Raw genomic sequence first — 27,259 nt, forward strand, 5'->3', positions numbered from 1 at the left:
TCGTGCAGCCCTAAAGCTCCTGGCCTCACACCGAGTCTCTCTCTTCACTGTAAATGGGACGGCCTCTCGTGCAGAGGTTAGGCGTTTCCATGGTGATCCTGTACACGCGCGCACCGTGCGGGCTCGAGCAAGGTGAGGTGGGACTGGTCAGGTGGGTGTGACGTGGCAGCTGCAGCGGCAGCTTCGTTAGAGAGCTCCGCTGCCAGATGGAAGAAGATCCCTGAGCCGACCATGGAGGCCTGGAGACACAGAGGACAGAGGACAGTGGGTCAGGACGTGTAAGGCCAGGCCGTATCCGAGACTCAACTGGCCCCCACCACTCACCGAAATGACCAGATAATATTTTGTGCCAAGCCAAGCGGACCTCGGGTTAGATTTTCCTTCTCCACTCTTTGATACAGAAATGAACATTATGGTATGCAGGCTACAGCTGTGTGCTCTAACACCTTTCAAACAGCAGGCCTACTACCAAAACCAGAAACCACTTCACCCAATTTACCTAATCTGATCTCCAGAGCTTCTCCTGTCTACAACAAAATTCAGAGCTCAGTGATAAATCAGACAGTATGGAGCTGAAACCGTGGCCATCAGTCCCCTGTGCCTGTCTACCAGCTGTACCCAGGTCAAACAAACAGCCATTCTTTTTTTCTTGTTTCACTTCAATCATTTTTGAGGCCTAAGGTGATAAATGAGCCAGTATCCACCCGAAAAAAAAAAAAGAATTAGACAAAACTCTGAAAGTAGGAACATGCGGCAGAAATCTTCCCCATCAAGACCCTTCAGATTTATATTGTAACCCCCACTTTGGGAACCGCAGGTCTGTAGACTGTGTAAAAAGGCAAAACATTTGTTCTTCATGATGTCTTTGTCGGCGATATGTAAACATGAAAAGACTTCTTAACTCAAGGTCCACTTACAAGCTCATGCTGAAGCTTTGATTGATGGATGGAGTTTGCTTAGTTGTAAGGGAGATACTTTAGTTCAACTGTCATCAGCTGGCTTACTCTATGGAACTTAGAGGATGTTATTATCTAATAGTTCCATGAATGAAGACCATGAGGTGCAGTTGAAAGCTGCAGAAAAACCTAGAAGGCGGACATTGACTGAAGGTTCCTTTTTGTCAAACCGCTGTTTTGAAAGGTAAAGAATGAACTTTTGCGCTCATTTTGATTTTGATCTTACAATTGTTCATTTCTTCTTCTTCGTTTCTCTTTGATTTGCAACTTTATCTCAGAATTATTTTTTTTCTTTATGATTAATGTCAGGAAAAATGCAATTTTGGTCTCATTGCACTTCCATCATGTTGCATTTTGAAATGCTCTCTTCCAGATCTTCGTTGCCAAACATATAAAGTTGAGATAATAAAACATATGGTGGAGCCAGCTGTATTGTGCAGCAGAGAGGAGAATAAAATAGTGCAGATTCAGTCATGTATTCCATAATGACTAAATGTTATGGCTCGGACTTTATCGTGCATGGAAAAGCCTCATATGACTCCAAACATGGCCTGCCTTCCTTCCTGCAGTCCTGGGGAGATTTACTGCCGCAGTCAGCATACGCTCTCACCACAGATCAAATTAGGGGAGGCAAAAACACCCGGCTCTACTGAGCTATTACTGTAACTAGTCAATGATCATTCAATGAGAAATAATAAGATTAAACACTCTCCAAAAATATATGGGCAGCATTTATTCAGGCTGAGAGCCCGATGTCTCTATGCAGATCTAGATGTATTTATTTATTATTTTTTAGATGAAGCGTCACTATCTGCTTTTTGAACTTCATTAGCAAAGCCAGGGGAATTATCAGACAGGGAGGAGGGGGTTGTGTTGCTGAAAATTGGCCCCAGCGAAAAAAATGAAGCAAATGCGGCTCCTATTTACATATAAAGAGCTCTATTAATCAAGGTAAGTGTCATTACAGCGAGGCTCATTGAGCAGTGGAGAGTGGGTGTTAAATAAAATTCTCTGTGCTCGGGTGCCTCCGGCAGGCGATATGTCTTGATTTGAGAACTGTCAGCAGTGGTAGGGAGCTGATAGAAGCTTGGGGGGGGGTTGTACTACTACCACAATTCTTAATCAGGTTGCAGGCGGAGAAGAGATGGAGGAAAAGAAAGATGGAGGAAGAGGAGTTTAGAGTGATGGAGAGGAAAAGAGGAAGTGGTGTGGAGAGAGAAATGTTTCCCACACACTTAATTTATTTAGTAGACCCACACAGACAGATTTATCCCTCCAGAATGACTAGCTATAAAATCATTTTATAGACCAGGCAGTGTAATCTTAACTTTATTCCAATTGCTAAAAACATCACATGTACAGTTTGTGTGTTTAAGTGCCCTGACCACTAATCCTAGCTCTATAGTCTCATCTCAGGCACAATCTTATCTATGTGAGATTTACAGGAAAATGACTTGAAATTATTTATTACAAATTGGGTTTTATTTTCTTACTTTTGTCAATTTCTATCAGTTACGCTACCAATGTAGCAGGCTTTAAGGACTCCCACGGTCATCAGTCCAAGGACCCCCAATGCACCCCCTTCTCCCCACAGACACCAAAAAGGCAGTCCCTAACAGAGGAAAGCAGCTGAAAACTGATCAGTTTCATTAGCTGTAAATCAAATTTAACACAAATCTCGCTGCTGTTTCAAAACCTCCTCTGCACTGCCAGGACTAAATTCTGGTGGGAAGTAAATAATCATTTGTCTATTTTTCTAATTTACTGGCTTTGTCAGATTTACTACATCCAAAATATTGGAATCACGCAATTAAAAACCCAACAACATTTTTTTAAACTGCAGATCACCCCCCAGGTTGTTAAAACCTCCAAAATCCCCGGGAAAAAGGAAGAAAAAAGGAAACAGAGGACATGTCCTCAGAGTCCTGAGTGTTGGTAGCTTTGGCACTGTGTCGTAAACAGCCACTCACTGATGAGATGTGGTACCTGGGGTACGATGGGACAGACCAAGTTATTCAAATTGTTCGACACAGCTCCCCTTGATTCTGTCTTCAGAGAGAAGCTTTCACATGCTGTTAGACAATCGGACGAGCAAATCGTTCTAAGATGACTTTTAATATTACTGATAGAAACGATGGCCAAAACTATTGAAATAAGAGCCAAGTTGTAATAAACCAGCATCATTCTTTAAGAATGAAATGCTAAAAAGCAGTGCACCTATGTTGCCTAAAAATCAAACAAGAAAGACAAGAACAAACACTGACATTGTGATGGGACTTCCGTGAATATGTTTCTTGCATGAACATGAAAATCATTAGATTGGTAAGAAAGGGAAAGAACAGAGCAGAGATATGAGTGACAGCAGTGGAGGAGAAGTGACTGGGGGAATGGCCTTTGTTCGAAGACGAAGAGAGACAAAGATTACATTACTTACTTCACCCTGTTGTTCAGGCTCGCCTCAGTGGAGTGGTTTTACATGTAGTGCCACTGCCCGTCCATGCCCATGTTCATACCCATGCCACCCATGGGCCCTGGAATGAGACATGAAAACACTGTTAAACAGCAACAACATGACAGACCACTCAGAGAGCACTGTTCTCTGACGCTGCTGCAGTAGCTTCAGCTCGATGCTAACACAACAGACAACCAGCCGTGCCAAGTTAAAGCTGTGGAAGTACATTTTCATCTTGTTCTTTAGATATCACGTGAAGACATCACAAATCAGATGAATCAGATCCCTCTCATGTGAGTCAAAAATCACTTGTCCCTCTGGACCTCACACTGTTCCTGTGAATGGGGCTGTGAGGTCAGAGAAAAGTATCACCAAACCATGGAATTTGTTTTACACACACCGTTTGCCTCTACATTTGTAAATGTTCACAGATTTCAGATAAAATCAAAATGTTTAAATTATTATTGTATGATTATAATTAACTATTAACTTTGTTTGTGTGTGCATCATATTGGAACCTGCCATAAGGAGCACTAAGATGATGTATGATGGTCCATGTCAAAGCGGAAAAATCGTATTAGCCTAGGTAGAACATGCCATATGATCTCAGCATTTTGTCACTTTTCCTTATGTCACAGTGATTCTTGCAACTTTAACTTTAACTTTAACATTAATAGTTGTCATGTCCTAACAGTTGAGGGGTTAGTCTACAGGAGCTTACCTGGACAGCTGTGAGTGAGGATGCTGAGTTTAAATTTGGGCTGGCTAGATCACACACTTTACATTTATAATATTAGTTTCTTCTCTTTGGGATTTCTCCTCTTTGTACTGGGCTACAGTTTAAAATTCATCAGGCAATTTGTCTTTGTTCACTGGAGATGAACTCAGCCAGTGATTTTACTTTTTCCTCCAGAGCAATATTCTGAATATTGTATTCCTTGTTTAATGCTTAACAAACACCCACTGATACTGGTTGATACTGCAAAACCCCCCACATAATAATATTAGTTTATTAAAGACACCTCTGGCCCATAGGACAAACAAAGCACAAATACAAACAATATATAATTACAGACAAGATAAAAGAAACACTAAAACAATATTTCTAATGGTGACTTTTTTTTTAAGGCCAACTCACTTAGTTCTCACAACTATGGCAACTACTGGCCCTGAGTGTTGCCACTTGACATAAATCATGAAATGTTAAATTGTCATCATTATCAGTGTAATTCTTAGTGATGGTCGGTTACACAAGCAGCTCAGTTTGATTTCAAAAGGTCGTATGATGACCAACCACAGAAGGGCATCCTTAGCTGATGCTGTGCAGTGGCCATCTCAGAGATGGTCCTAGCAGAAAAACAGATGTACCGAACGGGGAGTATATGAAACCTTACTGTATATGTACTGTACATGAGTATAATAAACCTCACTTTAGCAACAGAGCAGAGTGCTTTTTATTTGAATGGTTAGAAACTCAGCTGACGACAAGCAGAAAATTATCCTAGAGATTTTGCCCTTGATGATTTGATAAATGTATGGGAAATTGCTCACCTCCAGGTCGGAGACCCATGTGCTGCTGCCCATCAAGAATGAAGCCTCCCATTGGCTGGCCATCTGGACTGTAAGCTGTACCCTGACTCACTGTGAGAAGAGAGACAAGACTGTCAGAGTATGCAACCCAGAGTTGTACAATCACTGTCCTTCAAACCCAAACACTCTGCATACAGAGCCAGCGCCTCATTCTGCACCTCCTTCTTAAAATTTGTACTCCAAATATCTGGCTCCTCTGATACCTATTCATCACGTCTTTCATACGGCCTCCAGCTGGTCTCCTCCACCTGATCAGTCTTTTGAATGGAAGGAATTATTTAGTTAACTCAGCACTGAATGAAGTGCAGCTTTACCTGCTCTGTTGGACTGGTCAATCATAGGCTGGACTATTCTCCTCCTTGCATTGATAAACCTGGGAAAAAGGGACATTATCATGATATTTAAAAAAAAAACAACATAATTCTGAAAAGCTTACACATGTAGTATGCACGTAAAATTTATCAATTTGTAATGTACAGCTTTCTTGAACTTGGTTCACGCATACGCGATTAAAATATTATAAACTCAAGGGTTACTTTCTAGCTTTTCTCTGGGCTTTTAACAGTATGTCACTGCCTTTTTCAGGGACCTAGGGATGGAACTCCAGGGACATGAGCAAGTTACATTGACTAAAGAAGGCCATGAGAAATGGTTAAAAGTTCTGAAAAAAAGCTAGTAAGTTCATTATGAGTTTAGATTTCTACAGTCTTAAATCTATGTTGTGTAGATCATGTTAACAGGAATCAGTTTATTAGTAAAGTGAGTGAAAACAGAAATCCCGATTCTTCTGGAAAAGATCATAGACATTGTAAGATCTTTTTTTTCTTAGTTCTTAAAAGTTTCTTTTGAGATTTGTGTCTTTGTTCTGTCCTGCACTGTATATGACTGGAGAAATAAAGGATGCCCCATTCTTCATCTAAAATATCCAGCATTTATAAAAAACAGTCAATTTCATTCGGCACCTTTGAAGCAGAGGAGCCCTGCTGTGTGTCTCCAGGGATCTGACTAATAATCTAGTTTATTCCTATTGACATAATCTGGAGCATTAGGAGTAAGTCACATAGTTTAAAAAAATGTATTGATTTGGGTTTAGCTCTGTAGCCTCGGGCTGTGATGGGGCTAACTGCTTTGCCAATGTTTTGCCATTGATACATCCAGCAAACAGACAATACGGTGAATTTGCATGCTTTGATATCTGTGTTGGATACAGCCTTGACTAAAGCTATGGTCGTCTTTAACTCAGGGATTAGAGGTGGGCGGCTATGTAATTAGGTCTCCTGGAAACCTGATGCACTTAAAAGCAAACTCTTTGGTGGATTTGAGAGGAGGATTAGAGCCTTGACGCAATGTCATCTTAATTAATCCGAATTTGAACCCTGCACAGGCTGCCAGTAAAATGATGACATGCAGAACTGTATCATCTGAAACTAAATCCAGAATGTGTGATTGTTTGATTGGCGCTGTCTCTAGCTAAGCTGTCTACAAAGGCAGCTCAGCCCGAACATGCTTTAATCCATCTTGTCATACATGTAAAATGAGGCTGTGAAGAAGAGCTGGGGTCTGTCCTCTTTAACCCCTTTACCCTCAGCCACTTTTTTCAGTCTTCGTTCCCTTTATTCACAGGCCTATAGTCGATACATGTTTTAGACAGGCATGCTATATATTCTTATTTTCAGGGTAAAGTAGGTGTATTTCAAATGGCATTGTTTAGCATGTCAGTGGTACTATATTTGTTCAAGGACACGTAAATGTAGGACCAGTCATCTGGTGCAAATTATAGGGAAAATATATACAGTTTTAATTAATTCATTAATTGCAGTAAATTGGTAGTGTAACCTGGAGAAATGAGGGATAAAGTTTCCAGAAATTGAATGATGAATGAATATTTAGAGGATTTTAATACTTCTGAACTCAACAGAATTAAACTGTAACCAAAATAAGTTGAATAAGAGAATTTCTGTTTACCCTGTAACTATAGCACTAACACTAACACAATTCTTTCCATGAATCTTTGTAGGAAATTATTTAGGATCTCCAGATTTGTAAAATGAAGTGTCTCTAAAAGTTCCATGTAATTTGAGGATTTTTTTTAGGTACTTATAAGTCAGTGCTGTCAAAAAAGTATTGAAAGTAAACTGTAATCATGGATGTATCGACAACAAACACATGGATTTATTTTGAAACTGAAGATATAAGGAGCACATCAAGTACGTCAAAAAAAAATCCAGTAATATGTGTGTGACCTCTGTGTGTTCTGGATTGACTACATTATGACTCATAGGAAAGACTGAGATGAAGAATATGAACGCTAAAGTCGAATCAAATTTGTTTTATTAAAATGTGTTTCACAAACCACAGACCCGGACTGTGCATGTGTGACTGGATATGAGAGCGGTCACACGTTATGTGACAATTCAGATGCTCAGATCTGCTTTTAGAGTGACTTACCAGTTGTTCACTTGAAGGATGGTGAGGCCTGTGTCCTGTGCTAGCTGCTTTTTCTGTTCCTCTGAGGGGTAAGGGTGCTATGAGTGACACAAAGACAAAACATTCAATAAATAAAAAGAAATAAATGTCACGGCTTGCGTTCATTTAGAGGCCTCCACGTATAGAGATGGTCTGTCCCAGAGTGCAGGCTGTTGTACATCAGGAAAAAATCCCATTCAGGGAGCAGAATCATATTCTGTGCCAGTCTCTCCAAGGTGCAGTAATTCCTGGAATTGAGTGCACAAGCTGACTCCAGGAAAAAGGAGGCTGACCACGGTTTGGGCCCCAAACACTTAAGGCTAAAAGCGCGTGGCATTGTGTGACAGTATTTGACATTATTTGACATTGCTTGACAAACGATCGGGTGGGATATAAAGAGGCACAACGGTGGCTTTTGTTTGGGGCCCCGATAAGGTCAGGCCCCCCATCACCCCTCAAACCCCTCCCAGCCTTGCTCCATCCCTGTTCTCTGGCCCCAGTCCCTCCGCTGACTCTGTGTGTGAGCGCGTGTGTGTGAGACAGTGGGAGGAGGGCAGCAGATGGCAGACAGAGGTGACCTGTGTACTGAGAACAGGGTTGCGGGCCAGTCTTTATTCTGCTGCTGTCAGGCCAGCAGCCACCTCCTGTGGTCATCAGTGAAGGATGAGCTTCCAAGCACTTCATTTTTAGACACACACACACGCACGCGCGTGCGTATCATTACACTTGCATATGCAGACACTCATAAAAGCGCATTCATAAACACACGAGTTCAAACACAGGCATGCAAATGTGAATACACAGATGCAAACACATTCATTGTACATACAGCAGTGACTCCCAACTTCATTTTACCAATCTTTCAGAAGTCACAACAGTTGGGGGCCACTATTGTACAGTACCAACACACACACACACACACACACACACACACACACACACACACACACACACACACACACACACACACACACGTGCTAAGGCTGTTTTTTGCAGTCACTGCCTCCCAGCTTGGTGGCTCACAGTTGAGTAACAGATTACTCTAAACTCTGCCATCAAATCAAAGCTTCACAACACAGAAAGTTTTGTGCCTCTGGAGTCTCCTTTTCACATACGTGACCAAATGCTCAGCCAGTGGCCTGATGTACGCCCGCGGATGATTCAGTGATCAAAAATCTAAGAAACACTAACTACAAAAGAAAACAAAACAACAAAAAAAAGCACTCTCACATCTCTGAAAATCCGGTCTATACTAATCAAGTTGTAATTTGTTTTGATATTCTATGATAGCTCAGCATAACTCCTTTGAAAGTTTGCACTGTTAAAAATGTATTGATAATGTAAAAAGATAAAAAACTCATTTTCATTTTTCGTTATTCTTATTTCTAAACATGATCTGAGTTTTTCCACTATAGTTCCCTTCATGCTTTGCTTTATATAAACAATAAGTATAATGTTAATATGGAGTTAACTACAACTGAATCTGCCCCAACAGAAATCAGCCAAGTGTGTAAAACATTTATTTGTTGAATTTTATTTTATTTTTTTTGAGGGTCCCACCTTCCCCCTAAACAAGTTACCCCCGGTCTGACATGAATATTTTGCTACTACCAATTCCTGTTTGCTCTGTAACCATTGATGTAGATACAACAATCACTTGATTTCTTTGATACTGATAGGCCAAGATCTGAAATTTGTGTCTTTTGTATATATTTTTAAGCAGATTTATGGACATTCAAGTGGAACAGACATCAGAGAACCTGCTGTCAAAGAGAAAGCTCTGCTAATTCCAGAAGAATGTGTACGATCTTGAAAAGAAGGGGCAAGACTTTTGATGCAAATTGTGAAAGTTGGTTGCAAAATCTGCTGTTGGAACAAAAACCTTATGTTAGGGACAAGGAGCAGAATGATTTGTTTTCTAATTAGATTCTGGCAAGTTTTTACATAATTAAGGTGTCAGAGATGCATCACATATAAACAAGTAATATATCTCAACTGAGAAAACAATCAAATTTCAATTGACTCGGAAATTACACTTGTGACCTCCAGTGGATTCCAGTTTTGCTCCCAAAACTCAAACTTTGGTATCAATCTTTCAGTGTGGATAAATGCAGGGTTGCATGGAAACCAACAGTTATAACCAGGCTAATGGGCCGTTAATGAATAATATAATGAGTCGAAACCTTTCACAGCTGCTTTCTCTATAGCTTCCACAGAAGGGGATATTTTAAGGGTCTCCAGAATAGACGACAAAAGCAGGAGGCTATGGCTAGTGGTGCACAGAACTCCCCCAACAGCCTTCTTACTGCGGGCCTCACACAGAAATGTCTGACAAAACATAATCCCGCTCCTTTCACACTCTCAACGACTGATGAATGCTTGATCGCTTGGGTGTTGCAATAGGCCTTTCAGGGGCCAAAGTCCCCTTGCACACTTTTCATAGGCACATCCTGCCACGGCAAAAACTTGTGCTTAACAAATTAGGCCTGAAAGGGGACGGGGAACAGAGAGGGGATAATTCAATTATCCTCCTTTTTTATCTGGAAAATCTAAAGGTGGGCTATGGAAAAGAAGGGATTACTCCAAGTACAGGACCTGTGAGGGGCCTTTTACAAACTAAACAACTGAGGGGTCATACACATCTAAGAGCGGCAGAGGTAGAAAAACTAAGGAGGAAGCGGCGACGGTATCTTTTGGACCTTGGATAAAAGATGAAGCTCTCCTCGTGGGGACTTGCTCACCCCCTCTTACAGAGCTCATGAACAGTGCTGCTGCTTCTAAACAGAAGGCTTCTGATGTTGATTTCTGTACAAACCCTGAACTGGTATTTCAAAAGGGACCTTTAGACGTGAGTTCGTCTTTGCTCCATTCTCTTACAATGGAACAAAGATGAACTTAGTTTCAAGATGCATTTGGGAAATCTAGCCTGGGCTCATTCCTGGGTGAAGAGGCATCATCTCAAACAACTGATGCCTGATGGAGAGGTTTAGCTTAGACAACATTCATTTCTAGCATTATGTGATATCACTGTAGGTTTGCTGTTACAGAGAAGACGACAAATGTTGTGTTTGGAATTTATAAACAGCTACATCTGGATGCGGCTTGTATGGAAAAGTAACTTAACAGGATCCGGGGTAGATTCCCTTACCGTAAGATGCTGGAAGAGCCATGCTCTCATTATGTTTGTGGCTACTTTGGGGAAGATGCCTCGTTTCTTCTGCCTCTTCTTGTCCTGGTCATCCTCGTCTCCTGTGCCGGGTGATGCCAGGCTGTTGTCGAGGCCGTCTCCTGCGATCAGAGACAAGAGGAGTCACGTTACAAGAAAGCTTTAATTTGGCCCTGTCGCCCTCACCCTCCTCCGCAAAATCGTGCAACGAAAGGGCAGACAGAGCAAGACTGCATTCCTCTGTGGCATGGCAGCACAAGATTCTACATCTCACCTCTCCTTGTCTCCCTGGCCACTGGATAATGAAGAGGAGTTTGTAGTGTGGGAGCTCAATAAAACCAAGAGCTATTAATTCAATCTGAGCCACACGTTTGACATGAGGTAATGACTGTGGGAGCTGTGTGCCTCACATGAAATAATGAACGTTCAAACTGCAGTCAGACTCAGTGCTATATACTCTTATTTAGATGTGACCTCTGTTTGAAATAAGACTAATGATTTCCTTATAAGTAAAGGGAGAAAAAAAAACAAAAAAACGAAAGTCTGACATGTGAATGAAGTATGAACCCAATAACATCAAACCCTGCTCAGTCAGAAGCCAAGCGTTCGCTTGCGGTACTGAGGCAGAATGGTGGGGGGGGGGGTCGGTAGGACATGAAGCAATCACCCTTGTGTTCTCATGTGTTCACTGACTGACCCCCCCCACAGACAACGTCTGTGTCGGATTGTCTGCAGCGCAGCGTCATGCCGGGCTCTGGATCCTGCCATTAGCAGCATCGCTGTTTGATTTCGGCAGGAAGCTGGCGTGCATTGAGGCAGGAGGCTTCCTTTAAGCTGAGATTTCCGCCCCTGCTAGCTAACTCACTCCATCTCGCAACACAAGGGGCACTCCGCACTCTCTCCCTCTCTGCCATTAATTGTGCATCAGCCGAGATGATTTACTTTTAACAGTGGTGGTTATTTTTCTTGCCCTCGGGGCAGAGAAGCCTTGAAAGCCTGCCTGGAGGGCATGTGAATAATGCATCTGAGAGACTCCTCCCCTGGGGCGGGACAGGAACCCTACTTTTCTTAAGATTTGCCCTAGCATGTCTTTTTGTTTTTAGAGATGCATCAATCAAATGCGCCTATATGAGCCATATTCATGCATAAATATTTCAGCTAATGAATATTGACATTAAAAAGGATGTGTTCTAGGGTTGGATGCTCTGGGGGTTATGGGAGTTTTGACTGATGGTGTCCAGCTCTGAGTCGCAGACAGGGTACAGAGTTCACACTGCCTCTGTCCTCCACTCTTTACTTTGTTTTGTCCTCCACCTCTCCTACAGCTTGTTGGTTAAGTTACTTCTTTCTGGGCGCAGGTACCTCAGGTGGTGGGGGTGGGGTATTTTAAATGTTAAAATCATCCTGTTCCATGCTGTCCGACAGTATCCTACTGTATCTATTCTGCATCGTCTTGTTTCAGCATGTCAGTGGAAGCGCTATGATCACTGAGTGAAATATTCAAATTCAAGACTCCAGCTGTTGTCTTTGGTAACTTTGGGATGTCCATAAGTAACCAGTACAAAGTTTTATTAACTGCTTTATTTACAAGTGCTACAAGAAGAGGAGTTGCTGGCCCAGCGGTTGAGGATGAGGATCAGCCTCCTACATACCTAACTAGCTATGTAGCTACATCAGTGAATAATAACAACAGAATAATGGACACAAAAATGACAACAGGCGTTGGCAGGCAACTTCCAGAGATAGCTATGCTTAAATCAACATATTTGTTTGACCATCATGAAAAACAGAACAGCTTCTAGCAACTGATACAGCACATGGGTCTCCAGTTGATTTGTTTGGGGGTAAGGGCATAACGAAACAAAATAACCCACCCTCAACCCCCACCAAAACAACCCTTAAGATGAATTCAATGTCGATCTGGGTGAATGAAGAAAAACAAAATGGCCGTTCATATGGTATTCTTGTAAAATTAACACCAACAATTTAAAGGAAAATAGATTTTTTTCCAACTATTTTTCAAGACCTGCTTGATGAAACTGATGACACTGGTACAGCTCTATCAAAGAGGGGCCACAATAATAAGTAGTTTACTAACAATGACTTGAGCCTTATATTCCTTTGGTACTGTAGTATGTTTCATCCTGAGATCGTAAAGCTAAAATACATATGTGTAAAGAAAGACAGAAAGAAAGACAGAAAGAAAGAAAGAAAGAACAAACTGGACTTGCTCGGCCTAATTATATCTAAGGAAGCCCCCCCCCCCAACACCCCACCCCTGGTCCACCTCCTCTCCACTCCTCATCCCTCTTTCTTCTGCTCCAGAGAGGGAAAGCCGCGGGGCAGATCCTCCGCTACACTAATCGCTTCTGACTGTTCCCCAGCAACTCGGCCAATCTAACCAGTGTGTGACGGTGCAGTCTCAAAGTCGTACACCCATGCAAGTCTCTCATGCCCCCTTCCCCTCCGCCTGCTCTTCTCTCGCTACCCCCTTCCCCTCCCTGCTCCACCCTGCCTGCCAGTGTCTGCATGCGGGACACAGGAGGGATCGGAGTGGGGGTGGGGTGGGGTGGGGGTGCGGTTAGTAGATGGTGGGGTGGGCATTACCGCAGGGATGGCTGGAGTATTGCCCCAGGGCTAAGAAGAAAAACACACACAAAAACCAGCACCCGGAGATATGAAGAGAACTCTTCCTGTCCTTTCTACTGCCTTCTACCTCTCAGCTCAGCCTGTGCTGCTATAGTTTTATTCCTCTTTATACTATTTAGATCGTTCCAACTCAGCCTTAACTGCTTTTTTTTTCTTTTCATGTTCATGTTCCTTGCTGCATTAAAACCATTCAGAAGGCACTGAGATATTGTCAACACGGCAGAAAGCTCCATCTGAATTTGCAACATACGCCTAAGTTTGCTGATGAATGAGTTGAGACAGCTTTTATACTCGGCAGGAGGTTAGTAGTATAACATTGGAAACCAGAGCAAATACTGAACCTGCACTGACTATCTGGTATCTCTTACTTAAAAGAACCGTGGCTTACAAAGAGTTATATTAAAGCTTTGCCACAGGATTGATCATTTTTACTGTATGTATTTTGTATGTATATGTACAGGATGCCATACTTTTCTGTCCCCCCTATTACTGTTGAATTATTTTCTATTTCTTTATTTAGTTATTTCTTAAATACTTAAGAAATTAAGATTAATGTACAGTATTTAACCCTTTTCATTTCATTTGGCAGCAAATTTCATTTTATTTTTTTCTGATACTGCAAATCTATTAATGTATAAGTACTGCATGCATGTACATGTGGATATTACATGTTGCTGTACATTATATTTGTTATTATTATCATTATAACTTGCTCTTCATTGGAGGTGTGTCACATTAGATGGTTTGGAAAAGCAAAATGCATACAGTTTCTCAACATTAATTGTATTCAATTCCAGATAACTGCTTTGCATTAACCTGTGAATAAGTTCTGCAAAAAACAAGAAAATAAATATTCATTAAAAAAAATGACATCTTACCAAGTCATTTGATCTATTGTTGAGCCCTAAAAAGCCCTTAACTAGAAAAGTTCACTGGTCAGTGAGATCATTTAAACTGAGTCTGATTGAAGATACTGACATTGATTGGAATAAACTTGTTTTGGATTAAAAAAAAATTAAAAACAAGGTTGACATACATCTTACTGTCCTGGTAGTCTTGTCTTACTGACTTATAGGACTCATTTACAGTCAAGAATTATTTGGCAAGACAATTTTTTTTTTTGCAATGTAAACTTGCACCTGTTTCAGTTTTTTCTTGTTTTTTATTACGGAAATGCTATAGCTTCCTACCTAGTGCAAGAATGTTGTCATGATTTTGCTAATTTTCGTGTAAAACATTACATATTTCAGATATTCTTGACATTTGAAACTGTATATTTTTTAAATGTAGTTTTATTTTCTCCACAGCCTCTTCTGTCTGTAGCTCAGGGGCTGTTAGGCTGGGCGAAGCAGTCAGTGGATGACGGGTCCATAAGACAAAGTGTGGAGCGTCTAGCAGAACTGATTGCTGCACCCCCAGCTGCATCAGTGATGCAAAGCCAGCACGGCCCGTCTAATGAGCTCAGTGGGGCCCTGATCCATCATCAGTGTCACCTCCCGGCTCCTCCCCTTATTAGACAGACATGATACAAGCCTCTAAATGGAGTAGTCTGGAAGGTTTCCAAGACATGGGGAATCCTCTGTGTGAGAAGGTGAACATGATAATTAGAAGCTGTTGATGGGAGATGCAACTGTTTAAAGCTGTTTAAAGCAAAGCAGTTTGCATGCTGGCAGCACCAAATGGCAGTGTGAGGTAGTGTTTGAAAATTCTTACTGCAGAGACCCAGAAATCCACAAATAAGTTGCAGACACAAGTGTGTGTGGAATGAAGAGGATTTGTAGGGATGCTGGAGCACTTGATGGATCCAGTGAAGGAGACCATTTGCATTTCACTATTAAATGATTCAGAGAGGTGCATAGATGACTAAAGTTCATAAAAGTAGGCAAATAGAGTTGGCATCTGGGTGAGAAGGGAGAATTGACAGGGGATGAAATTGTCTTCTGTGATGCAGCCCCACTTTGTGCTAAAAGCCGACAAACCTGCTATTTTTATAATCAAATCGTCCCTATTTGGTTTTACAGGGCCAGTCCATACACATCACATTTGGAAAAAAGGAAAAAAAAAAATTTTTCTTACTTAAATCTGGAGGTGAAAAAACAATTTTTTAAGGTGCTCATCCCACTGAAAAAGTGTGTTTATGAAATCGACAGTGACATTTATTCGAAGCAAAACTGTCCCTTAAGGGCTCAGCATGGTCTTTGTGCAAGTTTTCACACCTTCTCCTCTGAAATCACTGATGAGTACACGCATGCTCTTGTCAGTGCGAGCTGTGATTGTACTCTGCACTTTTACTGTAGTTTGCACTGTGGCCAAATCTCCAAACGGTTGATGTAAAACTTGATGTACATGCAAACTGCTTTGTACAGACCTTATCATTCGGTCCCATTTAAAAATCTCGTAGAAATGTAGACTACACATTACAGCAACAGTATGGCATATAACAAGACGGGTTAACCAGCATATATCTTGTCATTTGACGTATTTGCTATAGCTGACCCTCATTTTGTTACCCAGCAAGCGGCTAAAGTAATATCAGGACTGTGTTTCCCATGCTATGTGTGACCATCATCTAATCACAACTATTGGACAACCAGATTTTGCAAACTTCAAGAAACATACGCTGGGTCACTGGGCTAGCTGCAGTTATATTTTTGAATAGGTTTGTAAGTGCATTCGCGAGAGTGCATAGATTGTTGCAAGAACTATGCTGCAGCCCTAACTGTGGATAACTCACAGAACAGGCGGTCAACAGTTGACTGGCTCTATTTCTTTGCTAGAAAGCAGCTCCAATTAAAGCTATTCACAGTAAGATTGAATGTAATTTTTCAAATGCCATTCTATGCTGTGAGCAGCACAGATGAAATTCAGTTCACCTCCATTGTGCTGGGGGTGGAAACAAAACCAAAAACCAAAGCAAATCACATACATACATGCCTCTAGAGGTATATGAGAAATATGATTTTTGTAATCTGGGTGAACTGACCCTTTGGGAGTAAAATATGCACAGTTAACAGTACATAAAATACAAAATTTGGTCATTCCTTTTCACGTAAATAATGTCTTCTTTTCTGTGAAAAGCGGACACAACAATTTGCTCTTTCCTTTCTGTCTGCAGAGCCAGCATGGATCTCTTTCTCTCTCTGTCTTTTCCCTAGCCTTTTTAAAACATTTCTGAGATCCACAGCATGGCAGATGCTACAGGGACATTAGCCCGACCTCTCAATGAAGCTGTGATGTCCTTGGCATGTCAGCACCTCCACCTCGCCTCATTCCTTCCTCCTGACTCCAGGCTTTGGATGTGACAAAAAGATGCAACACATCCTGTTCCTCACATTCCACTTCTCAATACCAGTGTGCAGGATCTTTTCGAGTCACTCCCACTGCCTTTTGTTTTATTTGGGTCTTTGTGATGGACATTTCAAGCCTCCCCCTCGTCCTCCCCCAGACCCCTTCCAAACATTCCTGGGAGAGCTCAGCCCCTGTAGCTGTGGTCACCAGCAGTCACCCTGGGGGTTGAGCTATCAAAGACAGCCCTCTCCACATATCACACAGCTTACAAGGCAAGAACCAGAACCTGGGAGCTTAAAGAGCAGCAGGCAGGCATGAGCCAAACCGCCAGCCATACAGTGGATGGATCATGTGCCTGTGGTTAGTCAGGGCTTGAAGCCACAGCGCCACCACTTTAGTGTTCCCAAATGACAGTGGATTTTAAAAGGTTTCCTTTGACCATGGAGGCATGACTAATGACAGCCCACTACTGTGAAGACAGCACAGTCACTGAATGTCCTCTGTTGGATTGTCATAAAATTTTAAGCCTTCATAATCATTCTGCAAAAGGAAAATGTTTGGAGAACTTCACAATCCTCATTTGTAGGTTTGAAAAATTGGAAATTTAATTTGATCCCTAAATTTTTATTTTTGCACAATGTTGCAGTCTTTGAACAGTTTGCTTTCTGTAGCTCAGCTCGTGGGTTACTTCCACAAGATTTCAAATGGAATTTTTACATTGGTTTAGTAATAAATAAATATAAATTAACAAATTTATTAAATAAATAAGATTTCCAACAAACAAAAATTAAAATATTCTCTCATTTTGTTCCAAGAGGTAACACAACACAAAAAATAATGAATGCTACAAAGTTTTGTAGCTGTGAAATTCTGAAAGTCCAACAGGTTATGAAGGTCAATTAAGCATTAACAGTTCTGTAAGTTTTGCGAACGAATGTGCCCCTAAAGATTTAATGCTGACATTTTCCCAACTGCTTATTCCTACGATGTACAGCATGCTGATGTTTAGCCAGCTCAAAGCACTTGCTCTAGCTTAGGGAAAGATTGTGGTCTTGGTCAAAAACTGAGAAATGTTGAGCTGGTCTTTGGCATTAAAGTGGGATATGGTAAACGCTCAGCCACCACCTTTACCCTTTGCTTTGCTACATACTGGGCACACTACTTCCAGCACTACCACTGAACGGTGCAGTCTGGTGCAATATGAATGTAATTCCTCAGGAAAACTGTCACTGACGTGAACCATGAGATGGAACTTTTTTTTAAATATTTGACCTACAGCCCACTCTTTCCCTAACTTTAACCAATGTTTTAGTCCTTAACCTAACAACATGTGGGACACAGGATGTAAAACCTGGTCTTCTAATTTGCCCAGTCTTCCTGACCGCCACCGCACGTGCAGTATAAGAACATCACATATCCTGGACTGGAAAAAAACAGATACTGCCAATGGGCATAATCCAGGAAGCAATTGTGTTTCCTCCATCATGTTTTGGCAGGGAAAATTGAAAATATCAACAATGAAGAGGGAGGACATGTTTTCGAATTTGGAGGTGATACTGGGCAAAGGCACAAATTTCGGGGAGTCGGTGTATCTGTACAAAAAAAACAAAAACAAAGGCAGTGCTGACTGCTGGAATGCAAAGAGACACAGACCTGGCAGACAGGTGTCTGTTCAATCCATTCATTTCTCTATAACCACTAATGCAGAATGGTTGCATGTGAACATCATCGAAAGGAGACTGGAGATTTTAAGATGAAATCACAAAGAGATGATGACGTTCCTGCATTCACACTCACATCAGTGTACTTCATATATAAGGTGACCATCCTGTACATCCTGTAGTGAACTCAATGTAAATGTGATGACATCTGTTTGACAACATTATTGCAACTCCATGTAGGCCATCTACCTGCTCCAAACTAGATTAGCATGATATGCCTCTGACTTTTCTCTCTGTCCTCTCAGGTTGTGTGTTTGACTCTTCCCTAGCATGAGAATAGACTGGAAACAAGGCGGCGAAGCCCGGGGAGAAGCAGCAGGTAGCATGCAGCAGATCCTGCTGCAGCAACCATAGCTCTGATCATTCTGCCCTCTTCTTTTCCTTTGTTCCTCATACATAAAGTGCTCTGTCCTTACATCCCTGCAGGGGGCATTCTGAACCCCCATCCTTTATGCATTCTCTCCCAGGTCAAAAGTGCATGGACCTTGGGTTTTTCCCCCACTGTTTAAAAAAAGGCCTAAAGGAAAGAAGCTATTCACACTCTGGTCTTTCTCAGTTCGCCTCAACACAAACTTCTGGACACACTGAATGGGTGAATTAAAAATGTACCAAGCATACATGTCTCACTATCGGTGTGTCTGTGAAGTGGAGAATCCAAAATGATTTTCAAAAGCAGATCCACGACACTTTGTGTGTTTCTGATTGTCTCTTAATCTTTTGTCTTGCAAAGCATCCTACTATTGTTCTCGTCAATGCTCTGCTCATTGATGCCTGATGGGCAGAGGGTGGAAAGTTGCTTTAAAGTCCATTCTATTTTTACTGCGGCCAAAGGGGAGAAAAACAAAAACAAGCCATAAAACCCTTATAGCCTCCAATTAGCACATCAGAAATCCCATTAAGTGCAGGAACACCAGGGCGACACAAGAAGGAGTGGGGCTGGATATCATCAGAGGGAGACAGCAGCAGACAACTAGAGTAAACTAAGAAGATCTCTTCATCTGTGCTAACTGAGCTGTATCTGAAAACCCACACTGACTGTAAAACTGAGGGAACCACAGTTACATTGGAAAATTTACATTATTTCCCCTTTTGGGCGTCTTTTTTCTTTTTTTTTTTTTTTTTGAAGTCAAAGTTTAGATCCTTCACATCTGTTAAAACCCCACTGTGTAATTTTAAAAATGCAAAGGCATCAATGCACAAACCGGTACCACTGTTTTGAATTTGTCCTTTAAAAGCATCAATTTGATTCTGTAAGAGCTATAAGAAGGCAACTGGACTTGCTTGAAGAAAAACTTCAAGCAAGTCCAGCTGCATTCGCACAGGAATTACAGAATACCATGACATGGATGACTGAGAATCTTCACAGACACATCAATTTGATTTATTGTATACAGTATATTGTAAATTTGTCTCACTGTCAAAAAAAGTGAAACAAACAAGGGTTTCGTTTGTCACGTAATCAAGACAGAACTTTAGAAATACTAGGGTTATAAATCAAATCATGACCAATCATCTTTTCTGTAGACACAATTTACAATCACCAAAGTCTAAAATCCGTTTCAGAAGCTTCTCTACAGGGCTACGACTAAATCCTGGTGGGAAAGCAGTAAATCCTTCATCTGTTTATTAGTTTTGATGGCATAAAAAGTAGTCAAATTTACATTTAGTGAATCTAAAATAATTGGAATCATTGGAGTCATTTAGTATGTACTTTTTTAAAATACAAAAAAACCCCCAGGGTGCTAAAACTCCCACCTGTATGACTCAGTATCCTCAGTGGTAGCTACAGTCTGTCTGTCAATACTTTCTGACTTCCCTACTGTGTCTACTCAGCCCAAAAGCCCACTGCTTCATACTGAGGATGTAGATCTTTAAAATGGCGCACAGCAGTCCTCACTAAACTTGAGAATTACCTGTTGTGATCAGTGCAATTAAGAAAAAGGATTTAAGTGATTAGATGAAGTAAGTGCACGAACTTTCTTGAAAGGATCCCCCAAGTCACCAGGCAGCAGGGCCCATGCCTTACAAAGAGGTCACAGGAAAGTCAAAGCTTTGATATGGAGGACGCAGGAGGCCTGCGGGCGCTCTTACCGAGTTCACTGGTGTTGTCTCCACTCTGGGAGACGTGTCCCCCGCTGGATGGTCCCGGGGTGCCCACGGAGGGCGTGGAGTGGGCGTCATCCATGTCTCTCCAGGACGCTGGGTTCTGAGAGGTCAGGGAGAGGTCCACACACCAGGGGACAGGAGATAAGGAAAGACAGGAGAAGAAGATAGGAGAGGGGAGAAATAGATGAAGAAGGTCCAACAGGTCCAGTATGAGGTCCATTATGCAGTTTCCAAAGACACAAAGACAGCTGCTTCGCATGATTAGCATAGTAAGGCAGGAACCGAGTTGTCAAAAATGTGAGACAAGAACAACATTACCATTCTTTCCTACAGGGAGGTTTAAACACAGTTGCAGAAAGAGTAGGAGCAAGAGTTCAGAGGACAGTGTAGTAGCCTTGCAGCATGTGAACCCTTCTGTGTCCTGGCTGTGTCTGTGACCAGTGTTGGGGAGAAACCCCGTATTTATTGGGCCGACTGGCCTGGCCACTCAGATAGCTATAAGCCCAAAACAAACAGCAGCTCTCCCTCTTCAGCCTTTCGGCGTCAGCTGTTTGCCGGATGGTGATCAGATGAAGAGCTCGGCAGATGACAACAAGAAGCGCAGGGACAAAGGCGCAGTGTGAATGAGGCCTCTCAGTGATGGCCCCTCTTTTCTTATCCAGCCACACAATAATTGCAACTCCTCAGTACACACAGCTACTTAAAGAGGTGCCATGTGTTTGCACGTTTATCAAGATAATGAAGGTCTTATTTCCTCACAGCCCATCTGTTCAAACCCAGTTAACAAGAATGAAGGCTCGTGTACACGTGTGTTAGATTCATACACGGATGAGATTTCTACCAAACATTCATGCTTCTGTTTACCCTGTACAGTAGCTCTTTGCTGCATATTGTTATCCAGATTACTCACTGTAAAGACAGATTACATTCCTACACCAAATGACCAACAGCAGCAAACGTAAGGTAGAGACAGCTATCAAAATGTACACAAGCTCTATGTTTTTCTCAAACATGGCAGATATTGTGAATGAAGGGATGTTTGTTAAGCACAAATAGGTCAAACTGGGTATTATTACATTAAATTATTAATCTGCCAGTTGCGCTATTGTAACAAAGATGCCAATTTCCTACAGACTCATGACCCACCACGAGGTTTGAGTTGAAGTTAACATACAGTATATGTCAGGAAAGGACTGAGTGAGAGCCACAGACCTTAATACTTGAATTTATGGCATTTAAGCAGAGGATTTGTTCCAGGGAAAACCAGAGCAGATGGATTAAGGAGGATTAAACAGGTATTGTAACTTTTCAGGTACACGTTGGTCTAACCTTCACCCTGTCACATATGTCTTTAAATTAGCCAAAGTCACAGTCACAGTCAAAATATGGAAGTAGAGTCGATAAAACTGACTTTGGGTTTTGGGTTTAGGGTTAAAGAGATCTGTCTACGTGTCTATGTGTTTAAAGCACCGACAAAAGTTTATTATCATCTGTGTTTCAGTTCAGGACAGGACTCTTTGCTCCACTGAATCTCAACCTTCTAATGTCCAGTAAAGACATAAAATGCTGAGAGTGAAAGTTTTAAAAATATTTCTACTGAAGCAGTGTGAGAGTGTCAGTAAAACCTGCATAAATGTCACAAAACAATAGAGTCAATAGAGATTTCCTTTGATTCTGCAATTTTCTAGAAGTGAGCGTCAGTGTCTCGTGCAGATCTCTGCACAGGTAAATGGCACGTTCACTAAAAATCTTGAAAAACGTTGATTAAAATTGGAACCTGATGAAACCAAATCAAACAGGCAGATTTGTGCTCGCTTCGAGAGAATAAACGGTCAGGGGTCAACAGACAAAGTGTTTAAACGGGGATTTTCTTCATCAGTATGAGCCCTCACAGTCTGAGTGGAGGTCCAGTGCTGCAGAAACACGACCAGTCCAACAAACCAAATGTACAATCCACAAACATACCTGTAACCTCACACACTGCTTTTAGGCCTTTTAAATGATCAACAGATTGCGGTACACTTAACATGCAGGTACCTTGCACAGTTGTGCACGTTTTCGCACCTAGAGCCGAGCAGCACATCCATTATGCAGCAGCTGTTAGGATGAAGGCATTACAGCAGGAGAGTGTCCTGTCACATCAATTGGTGACCTCACACACACACACACTCACACTGTGTTTCTAAACTTTGACTCCCTTACTTCCACACACACACTGTGCATTGTCACTTGATGCAGAATGAAGCAAATTAGGAATTGCACTCTCAGGAACAAAGAGAATGCATGTTTATGAAGTTACTGATGTTTTTCACTGGTGTTGCAGCTACACAATAATTTGTAAAAATTTTGTGCCAAAATATTGAAGATTTTATTCTTTGTAAGGTAAAAATGACACTGACACAACATCTCAGTCTGTTTCTCAGCCTTTTCTCGCCCATGATCCTATAATTAGGTTTTATTAGGGGGGTTTCACATGTACATTTAAATAAGACACATTTTGTATTATATTTTCAAGAGACTAGAGGGAACCTTTCATTTGATTATACAGCCTGTGTAATTTATGTTTATATCAAAAACCTAATTTCAATCTATTTATCAGTTTTACAAATATTTTCATCTGCAGCAACCGGGAGCTCCTAAATGTTGAGTGTAGTTCATCCATGGGACACCACTGAAACACACAAATGAATTACAGACTGTAAAACTACAGCTAAAGAAATCAGTAAAGCAAGGAATCAGCCTGCTTTCTGTCCAAATGAATGCATCGTAGCAATAAAGCCCAACACTGCTCCTGCTACATTGTAACTCTGACTTATTCCAACATCTGAATTTGCTTCTTTGTAAATGAAAACAGGTGCCAAAAATAGGAAGAGGCTGTGTAAGGCGCACAGCAGGGGGGGCAGCCTGACAAAGACCTCCTCCGCTCTAGCTATAATAATCCTATTGGCCGAGAAACACCGGTCTGAGAGGGACTGAAGCCAAACAGCAAACACGACGTTTGCAGCTGCATTGTGTGCCATGAAGATCATCATCATAATACTTTCCAAATAAATAAAGTTACATAATATGATTTAAACAACAAATCTCAACTCTCCATATTAGGCTAATTCTCATCAGAGCAGCTTCTCTCTGTGTTTTACAGAAATCTTCTTCTGAGGCTCTGCACAGCATCTTAGGCGCGGCAGATTCGCCATCAACCAGCACACAGCCGCAGCCCTCTGCTTCGTGAATGCAGCCAAAAACTCACCAAACCCAACAACCTGTTCTATGAGGCTTAATCCATTAAACGCTACAGGAATGTAGCTCTAACGTCCTGTCAGATTCCCTCCGTGCACTGTCAGTAAAGAAAATAAAGCACAGGCAAAAGGATAGGTCCCTGCTGAGAAATGCATTGGTCTTCAGTGGTGTTTCTCAACCTTTTTGCCCTACGATCTCCGAAACTGAAGCCATGCCTTCTTGGATTTTTCCCTTCTCGGATAGATTTATCTGAATCATTTTTTGGCCTGTAGTGGCAAAACTCTCCCGTATGTCATTTTAAAAATGCAAACATCAGAGCAAAAATAAAACATCATTTTGTGTAGCAAAACGTGGTATTTCCTCCTTATCTTTTTATCATTTCACGAACCCCCAGATTTATCGTTGGCCACTTGAATGGACCCCAAACCCCAGTTTGGGAACCCCTGGTCTACAGCAGCTTTTAGCCACTTTTGTGTTTAAACAACAGCTGCTACGTTTTCAATAATGTGAAGAGTAGGAGTAAACGGTGAGAAGCAGGCCTCTGCAGCAGCTTACACAGATCTGAAATTTAAAAAAAAAGCTAAAAAAAAAAACCCAAAACGATCCCGTCAGCGAATTTAGGGAATTTAGCGAAAGCAGGTGACTCACGTGATCTGCCAGGTTGGTGGAGGATCCCGAGAGGTCGTCGAAGTCGGACTTGCAGACGTCTCGCTCCTCTATGACCAGGTCGATGGGCATTTTGCCTTTCAGGCAGCTGATGTACCGGTGGCAGAAGTTATCACAGAGCTCATGAACCTGCGAAATCCAGTCTGTCATTTAATTTGAACTGAGACCAGAACAATAAATTGTTGTTAAAAGAATCAACGACTGTGTATTAACGGCGGAGAGTAGACAGAACAGAGAGGATATTTACCTTCTCTAATTCCAGCAGATGAAATCGAAGGACTTGAATTGCTTGAATCATCTAAAACAGGTTATTTTAAAATCAGCCGCAGAAAAAGGACATGACAACAGAACAAGACGTGATTTTAGAGATGCTCCCGGTGCCATAGGATTAATGACTGTGTGCATTTGCTAATTACCAACACCGTACAAATATTATTTTTCCTTTATAAAAAAAAACATATGTGTTTAAGGTATGAGGTTGCCCCGGGCTAGTCTTTGGCGTCCCGCTACGCGCAGAGAGCAACACACCGCAGTAAAGAGCAGAGAATTAAAGTGAGAGAAGGACGTGCTCACCAAGTTATCCAGCTCTGGGTTGGAAGAAAATAAGGGTTTCTCTGCGCGGATCTAAAGAGGGGTGGGAAACGAAAGGCGTCAGCTGGTGTTTTCAAACCGATTTTGTTTTTTACCCTTAGAATGAAGAGAGTACATCAGCAGTCCATCATACTGACTAGATTACAATGCTTCACTAGAGCCGAGAAAATCAAGCGTTGGAGTTTGGGTCGTGAACGAAGATTATTTTCTTGACTCCTACTTAACTGTGACTCCCTTACTTCCAGTATACTCGGAGCACCTCTGTGTGCTTCTACCTGTTTAGCAAACACGGCTATATCTTCATTGAAGGAGTCAGAGGAGCAGACGTCTCCTCCCGCCACCCCGGGCTCTCTGGGAGTGCAGGTCGCCAGCTCGCACTTCTCGAACACCAGAGCCAGCAGAGGGAATAAAGGGTGGCTGCAACACAGCGGAGAGAGGCCCGTTGGATTCCACGCTCACTGTTAGGCCTGAGCCTGAACTATTGCCTACGGTACTTCAAAGCAGCGGCAGATAACATTTCACATCGAGCTCGGTGACTTCAGCAAAAGAATTCGGCTCTGGAAGCTGCCACAAATATTTATTTCCTCCTCCTTCATTGGATGCAACAAACGCGCCGTTGCAGTCAGATTATTTCATCAGCTTCCAATGCAAACAGCTTGTTCAAACTTTTGAAATTATTCTCCATGCCACAGAGCTATAAGGAGCATTGATCAAATTGGAATTACTTGTCCTCAGAAAGAAAAAAACGAATAGTGTTTTATACGAGATTTATGTGAAATGCCATTCTGTCTGTTTCAAAGATGAAATGAACTGAGCTTTAAATAATAAGCATAATGAGGTTTCATTTAGAATTGTTTCTATCGCCTCATAACAACAAAAACATTCAAAATGATAATAACAATAACAATGGCTGTTAATATTTTTAACGTTATAATTATTGTTGCTATTATTATTATTATTATTATTATTATTATTATTATTATATCCACACCCGTAGATTTGGTCCTTGTCTCTCTTCAGTGCGTCGTTGACGGCGCTGCCCATGCTGCTGGGCATGATGTTGTGCGGCGCGTGGGCTCCGTAGTGCTGGGTCGGGTGCGGAGGCGGCCCGTGGTTCAGGTGGTGGACCTGCGGCAGGGGTCGGGGGGCGTGCGGGTCTCCATACATGGAGGTGGGCACTCCGACTCCGTCCATCGCGCCTCCGTAATGAGCCAGCTCATCGTACTGAGGTGAAAGTTGCAGATGACATTAGGAAATGAAAAGAACAGGTGGCGGGAGACAAGTGGAGGACACAAACTTTTCCGTCTAAATGAATAACATCTCTCTATATATATGTGTGTGTATATACACATATATATATATTCGTTCAGCTACAATAAGATTAAGCGTCTGGTTTTAATGTTGTGGCTGATCAGTGTATTGGCATTAGACCTGGATCCCCATGCGACTCCCGTAAAGCCTGTGAAATGCGGGCTACATTTAGGTGTTGCCTTAATTTCCTTTTTGTTTGTCCACATCATATTTTTCATACATGCATTTACCTTAAGTTAATTGTTAGTTACTCGAATCTGTGATGAGGATGTAAACCAGTCTAACAATGCAAATTCTAAAAAAACAAAAACAATCTAAATTAAATGAAATTGGACGCAGGCCTACCCTTTGCGCCATCTCCGTGCGCAGTTTCCAGCGGTTTAAAGAGAAATTTGGTGTCGGGGAGAAGTTAAATTGAAGACTTAAATCCAAGAGGAAATTATAATCCGGTCTTGTTCTGTGGCGTGAAACAAGTCAATAATGATTGAACTCAATGGAAAGTGATGCAAAAGAAGCAGGAAACGGCATCGATCCCCGCGGTACCGAGAGTGCCAAAACACGCGCTGACAACTGGCGAAGTGGTTTCCCGTGGCTCTTCAACTAGAGGATCAGCGACAATCTGTCACATCTGAGTGTGTGATGTTAGTGCGCTCCGTGGTCAGTCCTCTGCCTTCACTGTGTCCTCCTGTCCATGTCTCTGCGCGCCTTCACGCTCACTGTCCGCAGGTCTGCTGTGGAGCCGCTTATAGGAGCGCTCAGTGATCTGCTGGACACGCTGATGACGGAAGGTGGAGGAGCAGGGTGGGTGCAGCCAGCCCCTGCCTGCTGACAAGTTACTGTGTTTTTAAACTTTGTTTTCCGGCCATTACTTTCAAAATAAACCCATGCGCCTGAACCTCTATTGCTCCTGTAGGGAAAGTGGGTCGTTTCGGCATCAAAAGCGTACACATATAAACCGGGAATTATGTATATATACCTACACATGTACATATATATATACATATATACATATATATATATAGAGAGAGAGAGAGAGAGAGATGATATTATAGTACAGGAT

The 27,259-nt window shown here is 41.9% G+C and overlaps 1 protein-coding gene across 1 annotated transcript; it reads right to left on the minus strand.

Moving 5' to 3' along the window:
* meis2b (Meis homeobox 2b) lies at window positions 1–26,895 on the minus strand. The gene is made up of 13 exons (XM_040125483.1): window positions 26,545–26,895; window positions 25,880–26,112; window positions 25,164–25,305; window positions 24,871–24,921; window positions 24,545–24,595; window positions 24,280–24,426; window positions 20,380–20,494; window positions 10,613–10,752; window positions 7,447–7,523; window positions 5,313–5,371; window positions 4,960–5,049; window positions 3,391–3,487; window positions 1–239 (listed from the first exon to the last, which is right to left on the minus strand). Exons 1-12 carry the CDS (start codon window positions 26,554–26,556, stop codon window positions 3,429–3,431), a joined length of 1,176 nt encoding a protein of 391 aa, XP_039981417.1. The 5' UTR covers window positions 26,557–26,895; the 3' UTR covers window positions 1–239; window positions 3,391–3,428.
* Window positions 26,896–27,259: the final 364 nt, after the last annotated feature.

Source organism: Xiphias gladius, chromosome 4, assembly GCF_016859285.1.
Source record: "Xiphias gladius isolate SHS-SW01 ecotype Sanya breed wild chromosome 4, ASM1685928v1, whole genome shotgun sequence".
Taxonomy (NCBI): domain Eukaryota; kingdom Metazoa; phylum Chordata; class Actinopteri; order Istiophoriformes; family Xiphiidae; genus Xiphias; species Xiphias gladius.

Excerpts from the sequence above, each read along its gene's own strand:
- meis2b (XM_040125483.1), bottom strand. Across the intron at positions 20,495-24,279 it reads CCACCAACCTGGCAGATCAC|AACCCAGCGTCCTGGAGAGA; the intron begins GTGAGTCACCTG and ends CTGACCTCTCAG. Across the intron at positions 10,753-20,379 it reads AGACAACACCAGTGAACTCG|GAGACGGCCTCGACAACAGC; the intron begins GTAAGAGCGCCC and ends CTCTGATCGCAG.